Here is a 24,534-nt window from a genome sequence, read left to right on the forward strand (position 1 = left end):
TGTGCTGATGCTTTTCCCTTGCAAGCAGGGTCAGGATTGGGCCATTTGTCTTATAGATCTGTCTGTCTCCATTCTCCCATATACCAAGTTAAGGTCCTGCATGAATGAAATGAATGTATTCAGTGTCACACATCCCCTGACTTGACTTCCATAAGTGAAGTGTGCACCCTCAAACCTGGCAAGGGTCCTGCTAACATTCACAGCTTCGACTTAGTGCTGGGGTGAGCTAGGGCAGAGAACAGTGGGTGCTCTAGCTGTGTCCTGGTGCCTAAATGTGGGGAAGAGGATGGAGATGTCTGCAGGCGGTGATACACCCTGGGCGGCATGAGCATATGGAGGACAAACACTGGATGTGCTTGTATTTCTTACTTGTATAGTCAAGTTTCTGCAGTGGTGCCTCATCTCTAGGGAGGCTTTGTGCTGCTCTCTTGGGCCAGGTTCTTTGTCAGAGCTTTACCTGCTGCAGAGAAGCTCCTATGGACTTGGCAACAGTTTGTGCAATGGGGTCTTTCCATCCCACCTGTGCTGCTGATGTGGGGACTCTAGTTGTGTTGTTGGAGAGTCACATTAGCTGCAGCATCCATGGGCCTGGAGTTTGTATGAGGCTGTGGATAAAATAGAAGACTGTCTGACTTGACAAGCACTGCACTCACAGCATCTCACCTTGGCTATGCTACCTTGGATTTAATTCCATAATCTTAACTAGATTCTAATCTAGTAGCATCTAATTCTGCTTTATGCCTTTAATCTCAAACTCTGCTCTTCTCAGAGCCATCAGACAGGAGCAGCCCAGATTTGGGCTGCCTAGCAGGAAATGTCCAGGCAAGAGTTGCCTTCCCATTGCAATAGGCTGGCCAGGATAAATTCTGATAGAAATCTTGGGCCTTTGTGTTAGCCACTGACCATGCTGGTTTCAGCAGGGTGTGTCTGAGAAATGGTTTAGTTTCTCTTTAGAATAGAACCTTCTAGAGCTGCAGTGGAAGTGGAATAAATAGTTGTTTACAGCCTTTTTGTTCCTGGACATATTCCACTTTGTAGCAGAGCGCACTTCCCAGGAATAACTTGGTGCTTTGCAAAGGGCAGTCTCCATTAATGCTGGGAAAAAATCTACATTAACAGAATATTAACAGGATATTCTGTGATTCGATGATACAGAAAACTACATGATGTGCAGCCAGAAAATAAAACATTAAAGGCCTCCTGTTCATAAATAGCCTCTAGCTTTTCATCCACACATAATTATACCTTGAAAAATTGAAGGTTGCCTGGAGGTCGTTTCAAAATCAGTCTCTAATTGCAGTCTTAAAGGGATACCTGGCGTATTTTGAAAAACACATTTCCTTATGTGAACTAATGCTATGTGTCCAGTGTGTGTATCAGGCCCCTAACTCCTAAGACTGACTTGGAAACTGAGGCATTTTAGAATAAAAAAATCTCTCAATCCACGTGAATTCAGGAGGTGGAGATTTAAGAAAACCTGTAAGTATCAGGGGCATTATGATAAAATGTGTGTGTTGGCAGCTGGGCATCTGCTTCAGGGAGCACCACCTCTTCATAAATAACATCAGTGTGTGCATTCTGCTGCTGGTGCAGTGGACACTAACTGCTACTATTGCTCTTTATCATGTTCTGGGTAATTTCCTTAGTCTCCTGCTCTGCCTGATGGCCATTTTATATCAGAATGAGCATAAATGATTTGCAATGAAAATTGAAATAAAATAAAATGATCATTGAGACATGCACATCCGTGCCAACACTGCCTGGAAAAAAACTTCCCAATTCTATAACTAGATGCCTAAATAAGTGGCCTGATTTTAAAAGGACTGGACAGCCAGCTGCTTTTATGGAAGCTAGTCTTTGCTGGATGTGCTCAGTGTGGTTGCTATAGAGCATTCAGCTTTGGTTTCAATCAGTGTACTATGTCCACTGCAGTTTTGCTCTGTGAATGCATTTCAGATGACACTTACATTCCTTGAAGACTCCACAGTGGTTCCTAAAGCAGACAGGTGGAGACATCTGTTATTTCTAAACATGACTCCTGCAGCTCAGTTGGCTGGAAACAGCTTTGTGGTTCCTCCAGGCCATCTCCTGAAGACACCTGGGTGCAAATACTGATGTGATTAGCACTGAAATAAAATGAGGTTAGAGAAAACCTAGTTTAGTTTAGGTTGTAAATGGTAAAAGCCTGACATGAAGAAAAAAGCTAGCTGAGAGAGCTGCTTTGGAAATAAAAAGAGGTGTATTTGGATATCTGGACCCTTACACTTAGGGTACAGAAAAACTGGAGATGTTGGTCAGTTTATTCTAAGGGCAGAGAAATGGGGAGGGGTGGAATTCAGTCCCTATGACATTCAGCAGGATTTGCCTTTAGGAGTTTGCTTTAAGCCCATTTCAAACTTAACACTTAAAGCAGGAAAAAAAAAAAAAAACCAAAAAAAAAAAACCACCAAAAAACCAGAACAAAACAAACATATTAAAGTGGGAACCATACCTGAAATTTCCTTCTTGGGTTTCTTCTACTTAATTTCCTTAAATAAGGAAATGGTGTTGGCAGGTCGTGCTGTACGGGAACAATGCTGCAAACATCTACTTCTGGCTCACTTGGACCATGTGAATGTCTTGTGCTGAATTTGTTCATGAATTGTTACCCCTGTTAAAAAAGACAGATACCCATGTCACAAGTGTCCCCAGATGGCTGGGTCTCAGGCTGTGGGCCACAGCTGCCCCATGGTATGGCTGTAGTGGCATGGTCAAGCTGGACTTGTTCAACCTGGAGAAGGAACTCAGCAGCAGCCCACAAGGAGGTCATCAAGAAATTAGAGCCAAGCTCTTCACAGCAGTGCATGAAGAGATGATGAGACACAACACCTGAAATTGGTTGAAATGAGAGGCTTGGACTGGATATAAGGAAAAACTTTTACTGTAAGATGATTAAGTAATGGGTCAGCTTGCCCAGAGAGGTGGTGCCATCTCTGTCCATGGCAGTTTTTCAAGACCACGTTGTGTAGAGCCCTGAGCCACTGTGTCTGACCTCAGAGCTGACCCTGCTTTGAGCAGGAGGTTGGAGTAGAGACTTCTGGGGCCCTCTTCCAACCTGAATTACTTTCTAACCCTGTGATGCTATGAAATATCCTTGTGTGGGAAGGAGGATCCCAGGGGTTTTACGACAACAGGCTTGGGAGCATGCACTAAGTACAAGTCCATTTGCTCTCATGTTTTTGTGGTCTGTGTCCTTCATGAGTAATGCCTCAAGAACAAGGTGATGTTTTAACCATCTTTAGTAAATATTGATAGCCTCAAGACAAATGCCATCCAAGTGTGCTCTCTGAGGAGAAAGCCACTCAAATATATGCTCCAGGGCTTTTCCCCATTACTGCAGCTGTTGACTTTTCAGGATGTGAAATACTTGAAACAACCCAAACCTTCAGGAAATTAGCTAATGGATTGTGCTGCTCAGGAAGTGAGTGTGCCCTTTCCTGCTTATATAAACATACTTTACTGAACAACTCTTTTGTATGAGAAGTCTTGAAGACCAGGTTCCTGTTGTATCTCACTTACATGGTAAGATGCCAAATAAATGCCTGTTGTCTTAATACCCATCCTTTCACAGCTAGGAGAGAAACACTTGTTTAACACTGGCCTGTTGCTGCCCATTTAACACTGACTGGCAGCAAAAGTCAGTCTCTGTCTTTAAAAGCATGAATGATTTTGCAGATAAGAGGCTTTCTAAACCTTTCAGGTTTGCAAATATTTCATTAGGTATTTTAGACCTAATCCTCCCTTTCCTTGTAGGGCATGAATCAGGGGTGCCAGCAGCACTCCCAGGATCAGCTTTTGCCCAGGGGAGTAAGGAGTGTGAACACCTCACAGCTACAGATGTCCCTGCTGCCTCTAACTCTTTCCTTGTACCCTTCTACAGTAGACCATGAGGTTTGTCTATGCCTTATGGGGCTGCTGCTAGCTCTGCAGGGAGGGGATGAGGCGTCCCCTGGCTCTCTGCACCGTGTCTGGGTGATGTGGAAACAATAAATGAGTGCAGGTTCCTTTGCTGTCATCCAGAAGGACCTTTGAGTATGCTGAAGTGGGCAGGAGCTTTCTTAAAATGGCTTTAAAATTGCATTCACAGCTTAAGTGGTTGTTTTCTGGTAAAACTGTTCATTTTCTTCTGCCACAAAATCTGAAAGTCTCTTTCTTATGCCCTGCTGAATCTTTAAGATTGATATGGACTGCTGGGCAGATTTATGTCTGCTGTAAAAAAAGGTCTGGTGGCATGTCAAAGCTCAATGAAGTAGATGGGCAGAGTCCCTGGAATTAGTGCTGCCTTCCACTTTGTGCCAGTTGGGCTCTCCTCCCTTCGCCTCCCCCAGCCACCAGGCTCTCTGCACACTGGCAATTCCCTCCCTTAGCAGAAGCTTTTAGGGAATAAGCCAGCCTGTAAGATTTGGTTTGCCATGCAGGGTCTATCCTGCTGCAGCTCCCATCCCATCATAGGGTGCTTTGGTGGACTCCAAGCCTCAAGATGTCCATCAGGCACCTCAGGACACTACTGGTCACTCACATCCCTTAGCTACTGAGTTGCAGGTAAGGTGACTTTGTCAGCACAGTAGTTAGTTTCAGTGCAAACTCAAACCGGTAAATTTAAACCCCTTTTGTCAGTGGCTTTGCAGGAATTGTTTCTTAAACAGATGCTTGCAGGCCAGCTCTCATTACTAGAGCTATTGCTCTTTCAGGTTATGAAATACATCATTTTGACAAAACCCACCTGCTGAGATTAACTGGTTCATTTAACCACACAGGAATGAAGTTTGTTTGCCTTTTTCATGTATATGAGTGAAAAAATTACTTGGGCAGCATCTCCAGAGATTTTGTTGATTCATCTTTTAGACTTTGCATAAAAACCTACCAGGGACAGAGACCATCAGGAGTGTATGTAAGAGTTTAAAAAGCTGCTCCTAAGGTGTCTTTCTGCTCCTTGTTATTGGCCACTGCTAAGAATGGCTCCTCACTTAGGTTTCAATGTGCAAGTGGGAACAATTGGCATTAGGCCACTGAGAGCCTCCAACTCTCTGCCCCATCCTGCTGTACAGAGACAGCAGCTCCTGAATCTTGATGTTTACTGCTTCACATTTTATAATGAACTGGAATCTATGCTGGTTTGTTTGAAATTGCACCTCAATTCCTGTGTTCAGTTTTGGGCCCCTCACTACAAAAAGGCCATTGAATGACTCGAGCGTGTCCAGAGAAGGGCAACGGAGCTGGGGCAGGGTCTGGAGCACAGGTCGTAGGAGGAGCGGCTGAGGGAACTGGGGGTGTTTAGTCTGGAGAAGAGGAGGCTGAGGGGAGACCTCATCGCCCTCTACAGATCCCTGACAGGAGGGTGCAGAGAGCTGGGGATGAGTCTCTCTAACCAAGTAACAAGCGATAGGACAAGAGGGAATGGCCTCAAGTTGCACCAGGGAAGGTTTAGACTGGATATCAGGAAACATTTATTTCCTGAAGGGGTTGTTGGGCGTTGGAATGGGCTGCCCAGGGCAGTGGTGGAGTCCCCATCCCTGGAGGGGTTTAAGAGTCACGTTGACCCAGCGCTGAGGGATCTGGTGTAGTTGGGAACTGTCAGTGTTAGGTTAATGGTTGGAATAGATGATCTTCAAGGTCTTTTCCAACCTAGATGATTCTGTGATTCTGTGAAATGCCAGTCTCCATACTGTGTCAGTTTGATACCTACCTTATGAGCAGCTCTGCTGGCCTACCACAAGGTTGCAGGTGGCGGAGAGCAGTGACTGCTTCTCCTGTCAGCCTCGGTGCTGCCCTTGATGTGCAGCTACCTACCTTCACCCACGCCCCAGCCTCCAGCGCTGACTCTCAACCACTGGGCATAGCCAGGACCCTGCCAGTACGTGAAGAGATGGAGCTTGGACCTAGTCTATGAGGATATAGTTTCAGCCTGACATCAGGGGCTGGGCTATGGGTCACTGCAGAGAGAGCGCAGGGGGACTGGCACAGCTGGGATGTATTCACGTAGCACAACCTTGGGAGATTTGCCTGGGACACATAAGGGACTGGTTGAAACAGTTTCCCTGTTCTTAACCAGGTATTTGAGATGGGATGGCAGAGTAGGGAAGTGTCAGAGGACTGGAGGAAAGACTCTACCCAATATTTAGGAGCGTGACAATGCAGGAGAGATAGGCAACCTAAATATGTTATCCAAAGAGATCCTGGGACAAATCATTGAATGGTCTGTTTGGCACTGGTAGATCAAGGAACAGCCAGTCTAGTAAGGCTTTAGTAAGGCCATATGACATAAAACTGATCTAATACAGGTCTTGAGAGTAACAGGCCTAGTAGATTAGAGGAAGGAGATGTTATACATGCTTATAGATTGACTTCAGGAACACTGTTGGTACAATCCCATGAGCAAACTACAAAGCAGGTGAGAAGGTGGATGTGGCACAATGGAAGTCGTCCTCAGCAGAGTGTGTGGTGCAGCTAGAGATGCTTTGAGGACTGGGGCTGGTGCTGAAACCCAGCAGTAATTGTGGGGGAACTAAGCAGATAGGACTTACAAGTGGCAGAGCTGAAATTGTAAATGAGCTCGACAACCTTAGCAGCAATTTCCAATCAGTGAGATGAAATTCAATAAAGACACAAACCAAATGTGCAATATGAAATGAGCACTAATTGGGGAAGCAGCAGGACTGTTAGGAAGACTGGGGTCAGGGACTGCCTGCGCTGCCATACTATTACTAACTCTGTGCTGCTGAGTCAAACCCTCAGGGAGATGCAAGGGAAAGTTACCCCAGGAACACAACCAGGGCCCAGGCTGGACTTTGGATGCTGGTCTCTAAGGAAGAAGGGATTGCAACATAGCGCAGAGGTACTGGCTGCTATGGTCAGCCCAGCTATTGCATGAGTTCAGCACAGATTAGTTTCTCTGTTTGACTTTCACCTTTCAGAAGTGATTTGGAAAGTAAATTTAGTACAAAAGTGAAGAGCAGAAGGAGGCTTTGTGATTCATTCCAAAGCATGCTATTAAAGAGGCGAAAAAAAGAGAGTCACTGGCAGTATAAGAGAATTGTATTAGACCAAACTGTAGTGCAACCAGTATGATATATCAGCTATTTAGCACCAGATAACAGCAATCAGAAGTGTGCAGGACCGAGACATGAAAGACATTATCCTAATCACTGAGACCCTCAGAGCAGAGCCAGGCTGGCAGAGGTGGTAACTGACAAGGAAGTTAACTCAGATAAACAAGGACTTCCTTGTAAAACAATGTGACAGAGTTTCCAGAAGAGGTCAAATGGTCCTCAGCCTGCCTGAATGAATAGCAGCTCTTCTCCATGCTGAGGCTTTGATTTCTTACTGATTCGTGGGAGCTGAGCCAAATCAGCTGAGGCTGATGCTGTTTTCCTACCATGTCAAATTGGGAGCAACCCAGTTCTTATTGAATGAGGAAAAGCTGAGAAATGCAGCCCTACAGTGAAGCAGCTCCTACAATTAAGCCAGATGACACAGACATTCTCCTCCCCACTGTGTCACGCACCCTGGAGCAGGAGGCTGGGATGCTGCAGGGCAGAACGACGTGCTTAGCCCTCTCCTGTACCCCAGAACATGCAGACAGCTCCTGGCTGGAAAAGCTGACCCAGCTCATCCCAAAAAGCAGCTTTCACAGGTGCTTGCTCATCCTCCTGTGCTTGAAACTACCTTTGAACATACCTGTAACAGAGCTGCAGCCCATCCTTTTGCTAGTAGCACGACAGCACTGTGAAAGCCTGTGAATTTTAGGGTCTGTCTGGTGCTGCTATAGGGGCAGCTGAGGACCAGCATTCCTCTGTCATCACTACAGAAACAGGGAGGCAGTGAATGCTTTCTGAGCCAGGTCTTTCACCCTGCCAAGCCACTGATGGCCCCGGGTGTCAGAGGGACCAAGGACTGTCTTACAACCCTTATTTGTAACTTGAATATGTCCTCCTAGAGAAAATTAACTATTGGAGGCTGTTCTGGCTGAAGTGGGAGTATAGAAATCATTCACAGGAAGGCCTCCACTGCATGGCAGCTTGGTTTTGATGTAAGCTGCGCCCGCCCTGCCTGCCCAGAGCCTTTAGGATGCTCCAGCAGCTGTCTTGGTGCTAGACAGGGCTGGGAGTGGCCTGCCCACTTGTTAAATATATTACATGAGAGTTTGAAACAAATCATCTGTGGAGTTTGCAAATGGAGGAGGTATCATGATTCAGTCAAGAAAATGAGGTAAATCCATCACAAGCACAGTGAAAATGAAGCAGTGAAAGATGTCAACTGGTAAAGGGCAGCATGATATTAAATTATCCCTCACCTTTTGCTCTTGCACTGATTTTATTCTTTGTTGCCAAGTTACCAGGTACATCTGCCTTGTTCTTACATACATATATATTTCCCTTCAGCCTTGGTTCTGGTTGCCATCAGGTTGTTTTTGAACATGCTAGCATTGCCCAGACCACTGCTGGGGAATGAAGGCTTGCAAGCCTGGAAGAGAAGGACAGCAAATGCTGCAGCCACCACAGACCCAGTGTGTGGTCAAGGCATGCAATAAAGACAGGGTAGATCAAAGTAGCTCTTCAGTTCCCTTCTTCATGGGCCACAAAAGTCAAGTAGTTTGTTCTGCTGACAGAGAAGTTGGTTGCTTTCAGGTGGTGCTGTTTGGAGGGTTCAGCTCTCCCCCAGATCCCCTGGAATTTCTCTCCCTGGGCTTGTGAGGCTGCTGTGCTGCAGGGCGGAGGGTGGCAGTGTAATGGAAGGACAGAGGGTCCAAATCACCTCAGAGCTGCTGAGCAGATGAGCCTGGGCTGATTTTCAGACTGTAAGTGCACTTTGCAGAGCGGGTGGGGGGAAATGAGACATTCAAAACTCTGAATGTGTTTCGAGATTGGAGCAACATTATAGCTTTGGACATGCACTGTGCCGTGCTTACAGAGCAGTCGTGCAGAGCCTCAGTGGAGAACTGCTGGATTTTGAGAGGTGGAATATATTTGCGTGATTCATAGATGGAGGAGCTGTTGGTCTGGGGGCAACTGAGTTGGATTTCTTCTCTGACTGTTTAAGAGTTAGGCATCAAAGCAGCTCATTTGTGTCAAATATTTTCTTCAACTGTAACACAGCAGAGTTAGATCCATTATTGCCTGTACATCAAGCGTGGAGGCTCTGTGGTTACCCTGATGGTAATTTTAAAATGTTCTTATTGAATAAAAAGCATCAGACAGTGACTGCAGGATTCATCTGATCCCATCTCAGATAACTGGTCATCTGCTTAAATTCAGTGCTCCTTTTCAGGGGCTACTGACTTACCAGAGTTGCTTCCATCAAGGAGAAGGTTGCTTTGAGTATCTGCCTGACCTATCAACCATCAGACTGTCCGGTACTTCGGTATTGTGAGTTGAAGTTTCTTTAGATAGTTGTTGATGCCAGCTCATAAATCCCCATGCTTCAAGGAACTACTTAGCTCAATAGCCTGGGTATCATTTAGAGGTTGGTACATGCCCTTCTGCACTTTCTTGGGGTGGGCACGCAGTTTTACAGGGACCATAAATAAAATAGCTGTTGGAGTCATTGATTACTGCCCCATGCTTTATTCTCCCTGGTGATCTGCAGCTTAGCTGCAGGAAGCAAAGGTGAGTTCTTGCACTTTCCGATTTCAGACGTTTTCAGATTTCTTTTATCTCATTCTCTGAGCCTCTCCTCAGGTTTCTTGTTCTTGGAGTCTTGATTTATGTCCCTCTAAAGAAGCGGCCACTTACTGTTCCTTTGGACTCTGTAACAAAAGAACTGAAATGCCCTTTCTCATTATCTGGATGCTTATTAACAGAAAGAATGAAGGTGTCTGCTGTGGTCTGCAAGCAGCAGGACTGCAGACCCTGAAGTCCCTGATTTCCTTCTAAGAATCTGCAGAAGGTATGTGATAAAAGCAAGTTTATTGTCAGGAGGCTCCAGCTCCCTCTCTGGGGACATGCGCCACAGTGGAAACACTTTTTGAGCCTGAAAATCAGAGATTTGAAACCTTCACTCTGTGGTTTCTAAAGTGCTCCTGGTTGAGTATGGTGGCCCTAGGTCTCAGCACCTCCAGGGAGGGAAGTACTGGAACCAGTCTAGGCAACGTGAGAAATGGCATGCAGAGCTGGCAGGGAAGAGGGGGCTATTCACAGGGAGACTGTCGCTGGTTTGTAAGCTCTGACAAGGACGCTGCTTTGACGTGCTTTTCATTCCTACACAGCTCTCAGCACCATTAAAACTCAAGCTGGTGTCCCAGCACAGGGCACCACACTGCTGTGTTGCTGTATGCTGTCTTCCCATCAGAGTTAGACTTTCTGCTTTAGGGACCCTGGGCAAGTTACTGTGTTTCCCATGGATTCATTGAACTGTGAAGTGTCACATTCTGACAAGCATCGCTGCCTTGCTGTGTTGCTGGAGGTTAAAGTCTGGGTGATGCTATGGTACTGAGTGAGGCAGTGGGGTCCAGATGGGTGGAAGCAGGCCTGCCCTGTGAGCTGTAGGAGCCCAGGACAACATGACATATTGCGTGTCAGCAAATATGCTTGTCTGCCACAAGTGGAAAGTTATTAAAATGCCAATTTGCACCAGCTGCCTGACAGTATCTGGGTAGCAGCTCTCATACGGGTGCTTGCTGGATGAGTGAGTGCCTGCCCTGAGAAGAAAGGTGCCCTATGGAGGCACCTGCTCTCCACGGAGAGGGTTTGCATGTGTTTCTGGCTCTGGTCATCCTGGCTCCCCATGAATCTGTTACTCAAATCACATGTGGGGATGGTTGGCATTTGTGTGGGTTGTGGTTGCACTTCTCTGCATCATATACTTGGGGAGGCCTCATCTTGCAAGACCTGAGAGGCTGCCTTTGTGTGCAAGCAGTGATCTATATTCCGGAGGGAAAGGGGCCACCGAGGCAGTGGGATGGAGAGCAGCTGTGTGCTGTTGGTGAGTCCCTGGGGTGGGAAATCCAACTGGATCCTACTCCATAATCCTTAATCCCAGGACCTGAGCCAGCAGGGCAGCTCATAGGACTAGGAGCCTCAAAAGAGAGGTTTTCAGTTTCCTATCCTTTGAGCAGAAAACCCTGCCCCAAGCCCCAGGCAGATCAGCAGATGCTGCTGGTCACATGCAGCTCTGCTGCTTTACAGCACTTTTAAGCTGCCTCAGGTGTTGTGGGAAGCCCTGTGCTCCTTTCAGGTTACTTCCAAAGCACCAATAACAGCCTTGGTCTGACCCCATTTCCCTCTCTCCCAAGAGTGCCTGTAAACCTCTAAATCAAAGCCTCTGAAGTCCTTCCTAACGCCTGTGGCCCACCCCTCCATCTGGAGCATCTGACAGCTGATATGAGGCTGATGTTTCCAGCTGAAGAACTGAAATAGTTTGTTCTTTTCCATGATTCCCTTGGCAAAGGGAAACAAGCCCATTTGTTTAGAAGCTCATAAAAGAGGAGCTTTATAGTAGGAACATTCATAAACTTGTTTGCTTTTGACCTTCTCCACATTGCTGATGATTTCACGTTCTTGTCCCAGGCATTGTGCTTGTCTGGGCTGTCACTGACATTTTTGAAAAACAGCCTCACCCAGAGTAATTTGCATTGCTCCGCACTGAGCCTTCAGACATCCCATCTTTCTTCCCTGCACTGCTGGGTAGTGTGTGCAAGTGTGATACATACATGGAACAGCAGTGCAGACCTGGCTGCCAAGAAGAAACTTGCCCACAAATTCCATGTTGCTTTTTTTTGCTAGATTAACTGATGCTACTCAAGCAGTGGGCATTTCCCAGGCTCTCGGGCTACTAAGCATTGATCTTGCACCACTGGGAGGAGTGGGGAGGTGGCTGAATCATGCCCTTAAATTAATAAAAATGTATTCTGTGAGGCAAGAAATTAAATCTTCGGTGAGTATGGGTCATGGGGAGCTGATAATGCTTGAAAGAGAGCTTGTTCCTTTTCAGAGATAGTAAGACAACAGGCATAAAGTACAAGCCAGGACAGCCACCTTTATTTATGTCTAGAGGCAGGAAATTGGGATTACCTTGGCTGGACTGTGGGACCTCAAGTGTCAGGTCTAGATTCAGAATTTAATTCTGGCATCTGATATTTTGAGCAGATAAGAATGAAATCTTTTTTTCCACCTATACTTCTGCTGACTAGTGCTGTGGTTTAAACCCGGCTGGCAGCCAAACACCACACAGCCACTCGCTCACCCTCCCCCACCCCCAGGGAACGGGTAAGGAGACTCGGAGGTTGAGATGAAAACAATTTAATGATTGAAATAAAATAAAATAAAAATAATAATGATGATAACAATAGTAATAATACGAAATAGAAACGATTAATGCACAATGTGATTGCTCACCACCCCCTGACTAATGCCCAGCCCATTCCCAGCTTGTGATTCCAGAGAATCCTGAAACTGAAACCACCATCCCAAACACCCGAGTGCAGCTTCCCAACCAACACTTCTCTATACTCTGAGCATGACATTAGGTGATACGGTATATTACACTGGCCATCTGGGGTCTGTTCTTTTAGCTGTGCCCCCCCCTCCCCCAGCTTCTTGTGTACCTGTGCACTTGCAGGCTGTGAGAAGTTGAAAAGCCCTGGATTTCTGAGCAACAACTGAAAACGTCAGTACATTATCAACATTCTTTTCATATCAAATCCCATACTGAATCCAAAACACAGCACTATTCTAGTTACTAAGAAGGAAGGAAAAAAAACCCAATTAGCTTTACCCCAGCCAAAACCAAGACACTTGGTCAGGACTCTCCAAACTGCAGATTCTCATCTGTGCTTGCTGTTTCGAATTCCCTTCTTGAATTATACTGTCATGGTTTTGTTCAAAATATGTCTGAGAACCCTGTTCACTTTTCAAGCTATTCCCCATCTGGAAAAGTCTTATTTTACTTCAGTCTGGAGGGAGTCTTCCTCATCTTGTTTTCTGCATCTGTAAAACCTTTGCATGGTGCTCCTGCCCGGACCAAGGACATCACAAATTGCTAGATGTTGAGTGCTACAAAGACACAACAGCTCATGAGAGTGCCTGGGACGTGTTCTTGCACATTGCCCAGCTCTTTGCTGTATACGGATTCAGATAAAATTCACCAACTCACTGGTGGGGTGATGGGAATGTACATGTACTGATTTGATACAAAATCTTCCGTGCTCTTTGGAATAAGCTTTTATAGGGTAACACTCTCTGATTTCAGATAATTCCTAGATTCAAATTGTGAGCATGGCACAATGTTGAAATAAGATGTCTCATCTGTCTCCTAAGTGCTGGTAAACAAGATACAGCTGGCAGGAGATGTACAAGTAGTTCAGTCCTAATTTCCCCCATATTCCCACCATACTTGTTAGCATAAAATATTCCCTTCCTTAGTTTTTCTGAAGACAGAAAAGGGAAAAGAAACATAAGGCTGAAAGTCTCCACGGGGATTCAAGGTCCAACATGCCGGAGACTGGTCTCTTCGGCACTGGGGAAGAGGTATGCCGTGTTCTATTAGCCTTTGCAGGTTGTAACAATGATGGGAGCTAACTCCAGTGACTGGGAGATAATGTTAACACACAGTTAACACTGCTGTATCAGTGCCATAGGTCTGAGGTCCGTGTCAGTGGGAATCCCACCTGAGCGGGGCCTCATGTCTGTCTCACTCCATCCTCACCTTTCCCATTTGGCCAGTCTTTAGCTGGTACTTCTCCCTGCTGTGGGAGGACATGTGTGCAGGCATAGATAGCATTCAAAGCAGGCGGACTGGGCTGCCTGTGTTGTGCATTTGCTTGTGCTTCCCTGGCTTTACCTCAGGGTATGCCCTTAATCATACTGTCCATGTTCCCATCACTTCCCTATTAATTACTGGCTTGAGTCTTTAATGTTATTATTAAGCTGGAAATGTTGGAAAGCTCTGCAATAAGGGGTAATAAGTATTTCTGACAGCATTCCCTGCTTTGTACATCAATCTGTGTTAGACTCTGATTGAACACCTGGTTGTCTCGTTACTTGCAGCGCTGAGAAGGGAGATTAAGACCTGTGGAGTTAGCAATGCTGGCTCTGAGCCGTCTCCAGCCTGGATCATCTGGAGCCTTGCCAAGGGTCTTGGAGAGACCTTGCACCCACAGCAGGGAACTAGTCCTTGCTCCATGAGTCCCCTCAGGAGGGGGACAGTCCCTCAAAAGCAGTAGGCAGCTTCTGCACACTGCTTACTTAAAGAGGACAAAGGCCCTGACAGCAGATGGTAATTGTGTGCTGAAGCTGCCTTTCCATGGGACCATTTTCTCTCTGATTTGTCCAACCATCATTCTGCTGCTTCGTGATGTTCTTGCCTGATTAATCCCTTTTGTGTTCTTTGCCTTTTTTCCCCAGGCCCATGTGTTTGATCTAAGCATTAATAAGTATGAAGCTCTCTGCACCCAGCTAGTGGTGGCCAAGAAGAAAAATAAAATAACCCATATCCAGTTTAACCCTGTCTACCCTGTTATCATCGTTGGAGATGAACGAGGCCACGTTACCTCCTTGAAGCTCTCTCCAAATCTGCGCAGGATGCCTAAGGTAAGGAGGACCTGCATTCCCCTAATGGAGGTACCAAACACAGCAGATCCCGTCATACCTTATCAAGGGTCTCCTCTCCTTCTGTGCAAAGATGTTGGCAAAGCTGATCTTACTATCAAGGTGCTTAAGATTATCTCAAGCCTTTTGGGTAGGATGTCTGGGATGTTGGATTGCTGCCTCTGTTTCTGTATGAGGAGGAAGGCTCAGTTCACTCCTGGACAGAAGTGGGGACTGGTGGGAAAGGAGTTTGCTGTCTGTGAGTACTTTCTCACCATGGTCTAGACAAGCCCAGAAGCTCTGCAGAGGTTCATTTGTTTCCCAAAGCTCATATCTTTTCTGAGCTTTGAGTTTTATTTGCAAAACTCCTTGAAACTAAGTAAAGGAGGTCTCAACTCCTTCCTGAGTGATCCCACAGAGCCTATTCTGCCTGTCTTTGAGCTTCTGAGTTATCAGAACCTGTCCCATGTCCACTGTGTCATCTCTTCTTGAGAAAGCACTGTATTTAATTTGTGAGAAGACTTGGGATCCTTGCTCAAGTGACAGCAAGGACATGCATGTGCCTCTGAGTTGGTGAAGCCCCTTTTCCCACACAGCCATGAGGGCCAGTCATAAAGGATGATGACCTCTCTCTCCCAAATTGATCCTTTACTAGACTTTCTTTCTGGGCTTCATTCATCTATGAGCTGAATGGCTGTAAGCGCAGTGTCTTTTCTGAGCCCAGGTAATTCTCATATCCAGTTGTCTCTTATTTAGTGGAGCTTTCTCAGTTTCAAGCTTTTTAGAACTGATCCAAGAAAGCAATCTCTCAGGATGATTATCTTTTATTTATATACCCCTCTACAAACGCACTCTGTTAGGCAGGGTCTTTGGCCAGGAACTAATCACCTTGATGCCACTCCAGAGCCTTCTGATTTTTAAAAAGTTTCTTCAGCCAGACACCACTGGAAATGTGAATCTTCCCTGTGCTGACAGGGCATAGAAAACACAGTAGTGTGGCAGTCTACTTGGGGCTGGGTGCAGGAGGTGTGGAGGAGAATGTCTCATACGCTTTACTCTTTTCTATTTCCAATGAAACCACAGCCAGACACCATGCAGGCTCGCAGGGCTGTCATCAGCTTGGCTCAAGACAAATTTCCTGGTTGCTTTATGAGTCCTTCCTGGCGTGGGCAAGCAGTGTCTGCCATGGACCCTGGCTGCACAAGGGTTCAGTGGTGGCGATGGGTCACACACATGTAAAAAATGGATGCTCTCCTCCACACCCCAGCTGTGGGCTGAGCAGCACCCAGCAATACTGTGCTGTGGGTGAGAATGAATTCGAATGTCTCCTTCCACTCCTGGTGTCCAGCAGCAGCCCTCCGTGCAGGAATGAATGTCATCATCTCCCTTTGTCAACTTTCCTCAGAGGCAAATTGTATGTTGTTGACAAAGCAGTTTAAACTGTGTGAGTTCAGGAGTGGCTCAATCACTTATTACTGACCTTAAACCAATAGGTACCATATCCCAGGCAACGTATAAATGGGATGGAAATGGACTCTGCTGCTCTGATGTTATTAAACTATCTGTCTTCTGCTTGCTTGGTTAGATTTGAAAGGACACTAAACACTGAATGTTTCTTGCACATGCAGAGAAGGACGGATGTTAAGGCGTGGCTAGTGATGTGTGCAGGTCCCCTGGCTATGGCAAACTCTTTTCTGAAAGAGATGAGAATTTAAAACAGATGACATGCAGTGTAGTGGTAAGGTGGCAGATACGGCCCAGCTAGCTCAGCAGCCTTTCAGTACCACAACTGGACAAGTGAGCTCATCTTTCATAGCTGATGTGGCATCTGCTGCATCAAATGCCTGTGTCCAGGACCCTGTGGTCAGGAGGTTTAGCTGCTGTGAGAGGGTGCTTTAACAGATGGAAGTCAAGCCCTGGCATAGCAGGAAATGCCATCCACTGCATTCTCCTGTCCACCTCCTTTCTGTGCCAGCAGCAGTCCTCGTGTCCTTGGTTAGCAGCAAGCCTCCAGCCGTGTTCAGCAGAGTATCATCTCACTCTGGGGAGTCAAATGTACTTCCAGGGTATTGATCCTGGCTCATCTGAAGATCAAGATGACATGCTCTTTAAACCTTTATCCTGTGCAGCCAGCTTTCCTCTGTAAAATGACTTCACATCTCCTTCTTTTCCGGGAGTTTCAAAGTCAAGTTAACCGTCACAGAATATCCATATGCAGAGGAGTCCTGGCATCCCATCCATTTCCTTGCAAATACAGAAACCTGTTTGTGCCTGGCTTGGTACTTGGGTACTCCAGTCTGTTCTCTCCAGCACTTGATCCCTGCAGACCCCAGTGGGGAAACCTGTCCAACACCCAGAAAGACAAGTCATGGCCAGTGCGTCTGGAGGTTGGGGCCTTCACACCAACACCAACATCTGTGAGCTCAGCTGCCTGGTCTTGCTTCTGTCAGCTTCTTTGGAGATGGTAAGGTGCCTTTTGTTGAGGTGTGGCAGAACTCAGGGTACCAATGGGACAAGGCAGCCAGGGGCTCATCCAGGTCCCACTGCCATTCTGTTTCACACCAGTGTCACAGGAGTTTGCCCGTGAAACTTCTTCACCGTCTTCCCACACAGCTGGGACGGCTGCTTTTGACAGGTGTGACTAGCAGACTTATCACCCTTTTATGAGAGAGCTCTTAATAGCCACATGTCATTCTAAACCCTTTTCTTCCCCTAAAATAGGTGCGGTGCTGTCTGCTCCATATTCTGCAGTTTCCTTGGCTGTCACTGGGCTTACAACGTAGGGCTTACCAAGAGATACTGAGCTAACTTAGTCCCGGTGGGATTTCAGCCATTCTGAATTTATTCTGGTTTGCCTGTTAGTTAAAGCCAGTGAGGTAGATAAGCAGAAATAGGGAGTGTAAGGACTCCTGGGTTCTTGTCAGACCTTGGTTCATTCCTCTCTTTGTGTCCTTGAGTGAGGAGGGGAACTCTTTAAATAATTCGCAGGGTTGATCTGCATCTTAATTAATTTATGTTTGTAAACCACTTTGGGATATTTAAGAAGTATTATTTAATACTCCCAAGTTTTGCTGTCAGTGGTGTTAGCACAGCCTCATTTATGAAGACTTAGCAGAACAAATATGCCAAGGCAGGAACTTTTTGAAAGCACTCAGGTGGCATTTTCAGAAGTGACTTTCACCAAGACACACAGTAAAAGCTTCCAAAAATGCCTAAAACTCCCTGTGAGTTTTGGTCTCCTATATCATTTAGTGGCAGAAAGGTGTATTTCTTGTTGAGAGGAAGCTGATGACAGGGGCTCTGCCACCTATCAGACAGTTGTGTCAAGGGCACATCTGTGTGCACAGAGGGTGTGCCAAGCACAGTGCGTTTCTTTGCCCTGGTGATTTGGGTCCTGGAGCCCTCCCTAGCCCCACAAGCGGAACTCTCTGGAGTGGGACAGACATCCCCTTGTCCCGAGGCAATGAGCTGTATTTATTTCCATGAGATATGATCCTGGTAGAGGTTTTATGTGTCTTTTGCTGTTGTGTCTAGATTGTGTGAGTCTTCTGGGAACACACTACCCAACTGCTAAGCACCAGCTCCAAGATCCTGGAGACATGGAGGGTGGGTGGGTCAAAGACAGCTGAACCCAAACCTTGTGGGAAGACCAACCACGAGGCAGAGAGCAGAGTTTGCTGAAGGTGGGTTTGCAATCAAACCTCCATCTGCATTGCTCCTGCATTGACCATGCCAAACACCCATCTCCTTAACCACCCAGCCCTCCTTGGGCAGAAAGCTCACACCAGCAGATGCTGTCCTGTGCAAGAAGACCTGGTGAAACTAGTTGGGTCCTTCTTAGAGCTCAGAGGTGGGGTAGAAATGCTTGCAGTATTTAAAGGTTCAGCAATAGGAACAAGTAGCTCTCTGCTGTCATCCAAGCCACTTTTGGACTCCAAGTGCTCCTTAAATATTGCAGTGGTTGTCAGGCAGGAATTGTTTAACTAATAAAGTATCATTCCTAATTTGTAATGACCTTGGTGGTTGAGTTCACCCGAGGGAAGCATTGCTGTAAGAAGAATAAGTTTGGGGCAGAGCTGTTTAATTAGTAAGCCTTCCGGGTTTCATTCGAGGGTTGGAAGAAATTAAAGCATTTTGTCATCACAGTCAGAAGAATGTAGCTACTCATGGGCTTTGGTTTGTTTTTAAAAAACTGCTAAACTAGCCTGGCACAGCCCCTATCAATGCCAAAAGTAAGCAGAAGATAGTCAAAAAAGTGTGAAGAGTTTTTGGAAATGTTGGGATACCACAGCAGAGTGGAAGAAGAAAAGAAATCAGGTCAAAAAAAGGTTACAATACAATATTTGCTGAGGCTAAGGCAAATTTATTGGCCAGTATCCAGGCTGACAGCCAGGGAGGCAGCCAGCTTCTTGGCCTGATGCTTGTCTTGGATATTTATCTTGGATTATCTAGAATGATTATCTCAGTTTCTCTTCCTGCTACTGGTTTCTTCACATGCAAGTCACCTCTTTCTCTGTCCCTTGGGGACAATCAAGTTACTACCCAGGCAGTAAATCCTGGCTGACAGGGTCTATCTGGGCATGAGTGGAGTGGGAAGGGGAACACAGCTGCTCACCCATCCCAAGACACAGCGACAGGGCTGCACGTGTGTCAGGAGCTGCAGGCACACACCTGAGAGTCCAACACTGGGTGCCTGTGAGCAGTTTGGGACAAGAGAGGGGCATCAGGTGGCTCTGAGCCTTCCCGTCCATGTGCATATGCTGGGCAGCTGTTCCACTCCCTCTGTGCCTTATCACAGAGGGACTGTTCGGCTCTGGATTCTGTGTGCCCCCCTGCCTTGTTGCAGCCCTGATGATTTTTGCCTTTAGCCAGATGTAGCCCAAAACTGCTCAGCCAAGGAAGGGGCACTGAGTTTTGCCATCCCTAAAGCACTTGGGCTCTTTGACCGTAGCTAATGGCAGGGTCTGTGAGGGATCAGTCAGGATTTGAGTGAGGGACTGTGATGGACAATGGGAGGATGTTGGAGTTTTCAGGAGGTGAAAGAGACAAGGGGATTTGGGGAAGATTGGTGGAAGTGTGTGAAGTCTTAGGAAGACAGTAAGAGAGTGGCTGAAATCTCTTCTTCAGTCTATCCCCCCTTCCCCAGCACTGCCTCCTTTGCTATCTCCTGGGCTTGAAATTGCTTCCTCCCCATACTCCCCAGCAGCACCCACTGCACACAGTGCTTTCTCAGTAAGGGATCCTGGGTTTGTCCCTATACCCAGCCTCAGGGGAATGCAACTCAGGTCCAGAGATGGTACTAAGCCAGAACAGTGTGAATAGACAGTGGGATGTTTGATCCTGAACTTTGCTGCTTTGTAGCCCTGCATTGCTGTGACCTAGGGTGATGGGGAGAAACTTGAAGGAGTTAAAGACCATGAGATTGTTCCTGTTCTTAGTGTTTTCCTGTAGCTGTGGGAGATGTTTCAGTAACTATGAGGGATGAACCAACCAGCACAGGAATACGAGCCTGAACTCCCTCCTTCTGTCCCCGGAGGTACAGTCCATCTGTGTGTAGGACTGTACAGAAGGAAGCTGTAGGTTAGATGGTACGTTCTCTGAGGTCACATCAGTCTTGGACTGGTGAGTGGTTTAGCACTGAAGGAAGTAAATGTTGTCCCCAAAATTTCTATTTCAACAGCTCTTGTGTGATACCATTCTCTCTGAGAGAAAAGCACTTGCCTCTCCAAATGACTTGAGTTCTAGTGGTACAATTCCCAGTCTCTCTGTTTTCATGCAAAAGCTCCTCTCTCATTGAGATTCCCACGGTTGCTTCTGTGCTGTTTGAACAGTGGCCGATTTCCTTGTGTCTCTTCAGGGCTGGCTAATTGCGCACTGACCCAAAATCACAGAGCACAAGCAGTGCTGGAGAAATTTAGCATTGAGTGTTGCTGTGCCTTGCCTGTACCAGGACTGCCTCCTCCAGATGCAGATTGGCACCCTGATAAGGGGGCACACACAAATAAGCTTGGGTCTCATAAAAACTGACCTGCAGCTTGATGGCTTTGCTTCTTCTGAGATTTACAAATGCTTTTTGATTTCCTTTCAGTCCCTCCCCTGTTAGTTAGGCTAGTTGCAGATAGCTGCTCTCTGTACTGTTAGGGAAAGAGCTGAGCACTGTGGGTTAAATCCAGGGACTTGTGACACCCTATTTCTGCCTGTTCACAGCTTTCTGTGTCACTTGTGTAGGCCATATAAAGACAAATACACCAGTGTTGACTCCTTGGTATGGGAAAGAAACCCAGTGATGGAGAAGAGTGGGTTTCTGCTTCAAGAAGAGCAAGTTTTAGACACATCTGTAGGGACAGGTTGCTCTGAGCCTGCCTTGGAGCAGGAAGAGCTGGAGGTGGTTGCTCTGACAGTTCCCGCTGTCCCCCGCTGTTGGCATATGCTGGTCCTAGCACATGCTGAGGCCAGTGAGAGGCCATACCGCTTGTGTGAAGCTTGCCAGGGCGTGAGCAGCATTGCTTGTGACCTGCGGCTGTTTTGCTATGTAGTTCTGTGACTCATAACTGTAAATCAACATATACTGAAGTGAATGCTGACATGCACTAACAAAAGCAGACTCCTCTGCCCCTTCTGCCTGCTCCTTCCCTGCCACACTTTCCTGCCGTGCCACTGTGCTGGGAAACCCATTAGGAGGAAGACCTTCACAACTCCCCAGGATCCCTTATTACTCCACCGTTCCACATTAGGTTATCTCCCAGTCTAGCATAGCCTGAGATAAAATAAGGGGACTTTTTAGTGCTGGAAAGCTGTTTCTTGGGAAAGGAGATGCTCTGTGTGCTGGCAGGCTCCAGTCCTTCTTAGGCAGAACCGAAGCCTTTGGATATTTATCTGGAGACTCTGGACATAATCACTGTGCAGAGGAGAGTGTCTCCATGGAGCAAATCCAGATATCCAAGAGTGTCACATGACAGGTACGAAGAATTCTGGATCCCTGAACAGATGTGCTAACCTTAGACGCTAGCACTGTTAGGGAGGGCTAACTCGAACAAGCCAGCAATAAAGGACTTACATCTTCTCATTAAATCAGTTTTCTTTTTTTTTTTTTTTTTTGTGAAATAACTTCTGGGTGAAGGGAGAAGAGAGACCTCTATGTAACTGCTGAACCCCAAGGTCAAAGACCTGGGGTTCCTCTTCTTTTCACTATTCCTGGCCACGTGTCTTCAACCTTACTTTTGTTATGTAACGTCCCTTTCTGTGACCGCTCTGTTTGTCAGCATATTTACAAGTTATTTTAAGCTGAAGTCAGTTCCCAGTGGTCACGATAAAGTGTGTTTAGTACGTTAAATTGAAACACTGGCAACTGGAGCAAGAAAAGTTCACATTTATAAGAAAATTCAGTAGTACTTGTAAATTATTTCTAAAGTACAAGTCTTATCCTGTGAGGTGCTGCATGCTGCAGGGAGGACACTGACAAAGCCAGGAGGACTGGCTTTGACTTTCTAGTTTCCCCTTTGAAGATCTGTGTAATAAAAAGGGTTTCCCATGAAAGTGATGCAAGGCTTCTCCATTTTTCAATAGAGAAAAATGCTAGGGGGATTGTCTTTTGTGATCAATAATAGTCAAGTCACTGAGAGAAAGGCCTCTCTCTGGACATAAATCTGGTGTGTGTCCATTGGATTTGCTGTCTTCTGGGTATTCAAGAGTAACTGAAATATTGATATCTGAATTGGGCCAAGCAAGATGGTTTTCAGTGGGGCCTTATTTTACTCCTTTCCTTGTATTTCTCCACACCAGCACAGTTATGTTGCTACAAGAAGTGTTTCATCTGCAGGCATTGTGTCCTCTTCCTTGTGAACAGATTGTATCTGTACTTTGGTGCCTGCCATCCTAAAGCTCCCCAGGCCCCAGCAGCCTAGGCTTTGCTCCTCTGCAGCCTGATAAACCCATTGCTGCCTGTCCTGGGAAATGCCTAATGAATGAGGAAGAGCCCTGCTTCACTTCTACAAAGGACTTTCATTTTGGTTAGATCTGTGATTGGCTGAATATGCCTGTTCGGCTTGCACAGCTCCTCTTTGAGTCGGAGCCTCTGCTTTCCCCAGTGCCCTGGCAGAAAGCTGTGGTGGCAGACAAGTGGGCGCAGCATGATGTAATGTCAAGAGAGGCACTGCCCAGCCTCATGGTCTGCTTGGCTTGCCTTTCCTCCCCGTTTCTTTCTTTAGCTGTCTTCTGTGAATTCATTTCTATGCACATGACTTAATTCCCCTCCAGAAAATTGGAGGATCCTGAGAAATCACCAGTTCTCTGCTCTGGTACAAAGGCAAATGGATGCCCAGGGGAACAGGATGTTTTCAAAGCGTGCCTTTGGCAGATCCAGTGAGGGAGACTTTTTTGTGAGACTCTCATTCTCCCAGCAATGTCTGTGTGTGAGAGCAAGTCTTCCAGCACGCAGCCTCTTCTGCAGAGGCTATTTGGTGCTCAGTCCCCTGCCATAACTGATTACAGCTGCCTGCTGATGAGGCAACATGGATGCTTATCCTCCAGGTCATCTGAGGAAGAGCTGCTTTTTTGCCAGAGAGCCCCAATCAGCTCTTGGAAGTGCAGCTATTGCTGAGCACTGGCTCTGCAGCAGGCGTGTGGAAGAGGAAAGCTTGTTAGCTCAGCCCTTGAGTCTCCAAGTGTGTTTGAAGACCAAAGTGATGGCTCATCCTGAGGATGTGGTGCAAAGAAGTGGCTGGGGCCTGGGTGACCCAGCCCTGGTCCTGGATCTGGTCTCTGCATCTCCTTGGATGAGATGCAGCTTCTCTCCATGTTGAAGTGGGATGAGGACACCCAACTCTCTGGGAGTCACTGTGACCAAGTGAGAGGTCCATAGACACCATGGATCTACTCTCCTACAGCCTCTCTTTGTGCTTCCATCCTGCTGAGAGCTTTTGGGGTACATCCAAAACAGTTGTGCCTCAGGAGAGGATCAGACATTGGTGTGGCCTGATGGACAACCCTGTCCCACCAGGGCCCAGTGCCTGTCAGGCTCTTCTGCCTCCCTGCCTTGTCCATCACAGGAAGACAGTTGGATATCACAGGCTGTCGAGCCCAAAATTTCAAGGTGGGGCAGCCAGGTCCCTGGAGAACTGGTGAAAACTAGGAAGTGGCACAAGGCACGAAAAGACGCTCAACAACCACCAGCAGACACAGCCGTGATGTACATGCTGTTACAGCTCCAGCCCAGCAATCCCATCTTGGCTCTGTACCGCCCCTCAGCAGACAGAGGGGTGAGAAAGGGAGGACGAGAGTGCAGGTCCTGCTGTGGGGCAGAGGGAAGAGGTATCGATAGTATGAGGGAAAGGATTAGGAGCTGGATCGTGGTGCAAGCAGGTAGGAGCAGACATCCCATGGTTGTCCTGGCCAGCAAAGCACACAAAACCCTGGGATGCAGGTGAGCAGCAATCTGTTGCCCCTGCACCTCCATAGGGGTTGGTTTGCCCTCCATTTGTGCTGGTCATGCAATTTAGGTGGAAAAATGTAACTAATTCTCTTCTACTCAGGACTGTGCAGTGTCCTGGACACCTGAGGACTCACTCAGCAGTGATGTCAAAGGGGACACTGCTCTTCATTTGCAAGACCCATCCTAGTCATGTTTTTGCATTGCTTCACTGAACTCAGCAATGGCCCAGATCTTGAGGAAGGTGGACTTTCACTTTTCTTCAAACTCTTCAGCTTTTCCTTGCTTGTGGCATCACATACGTTGTCCCTGGTCATCGTCTGAGCACTCTGGGACAGTGTGCCTCGTTGCAGAGCCTGGTGGTATTTGCTGCAGTGACAAAGGCAGGAAATCTGGCATTACATTAAGTAGGAAGAAACACAGCTACGAGGGCCAGAGGAACAGCTTGAGGTTTGGCACATCCCTGTAACTCCTCCTGAGCCACTGCCAGAGCCCGACACAGCCTTCCCCAAACAGCCGGCCTGGGTTGGAAAGGGCTGAGACTGC

At 46.9% G+C, this 24,534-nt stretch overlaps 1 protein-coding gene across 3 annotated transcripts in view; it reads left to right on the forward strand.

The window, feature by feature from the left end:
* The window catches only part of DNAI1 (dynein axonemal intermediate chain 1), a 176,684-nt gene that overhangs the window by 130,055 nt on the left and 22,095 nt on the right, over positions 1-24,534 (forward strand). For 2 of the 3 annotated variants that reach the window (XM_074932950.1, XM_074932951.1), the window contains one exon: positions 14,379-14,564. In XM_074932950.1, coding sequence (XP_074789051.1) covers positions 14,379-14,564 — 186 coding nt within the window. Of the gene's footprint in view, positions 1-14,378; positions 14,565-24,534 lie in introns of those variants that run through there. The other variant, XM_074932953.1, reaches the window with a different exon arrangement.

The sequence above is a fragment of the Athene noctua genome, chromosome Z (genome assembly GCF_965140245.1).
Source record: "Athene noctua chromosome Z, bAthNoc1.hap1.1, whole genome shotgun sequence".
Classification (NCBI taxonomy): domain Eukaryota; kingdom Metazoa; phylum Chordata; class Aves; order Strigiformes; family Strigidae; genus Athene; species Athene noctua.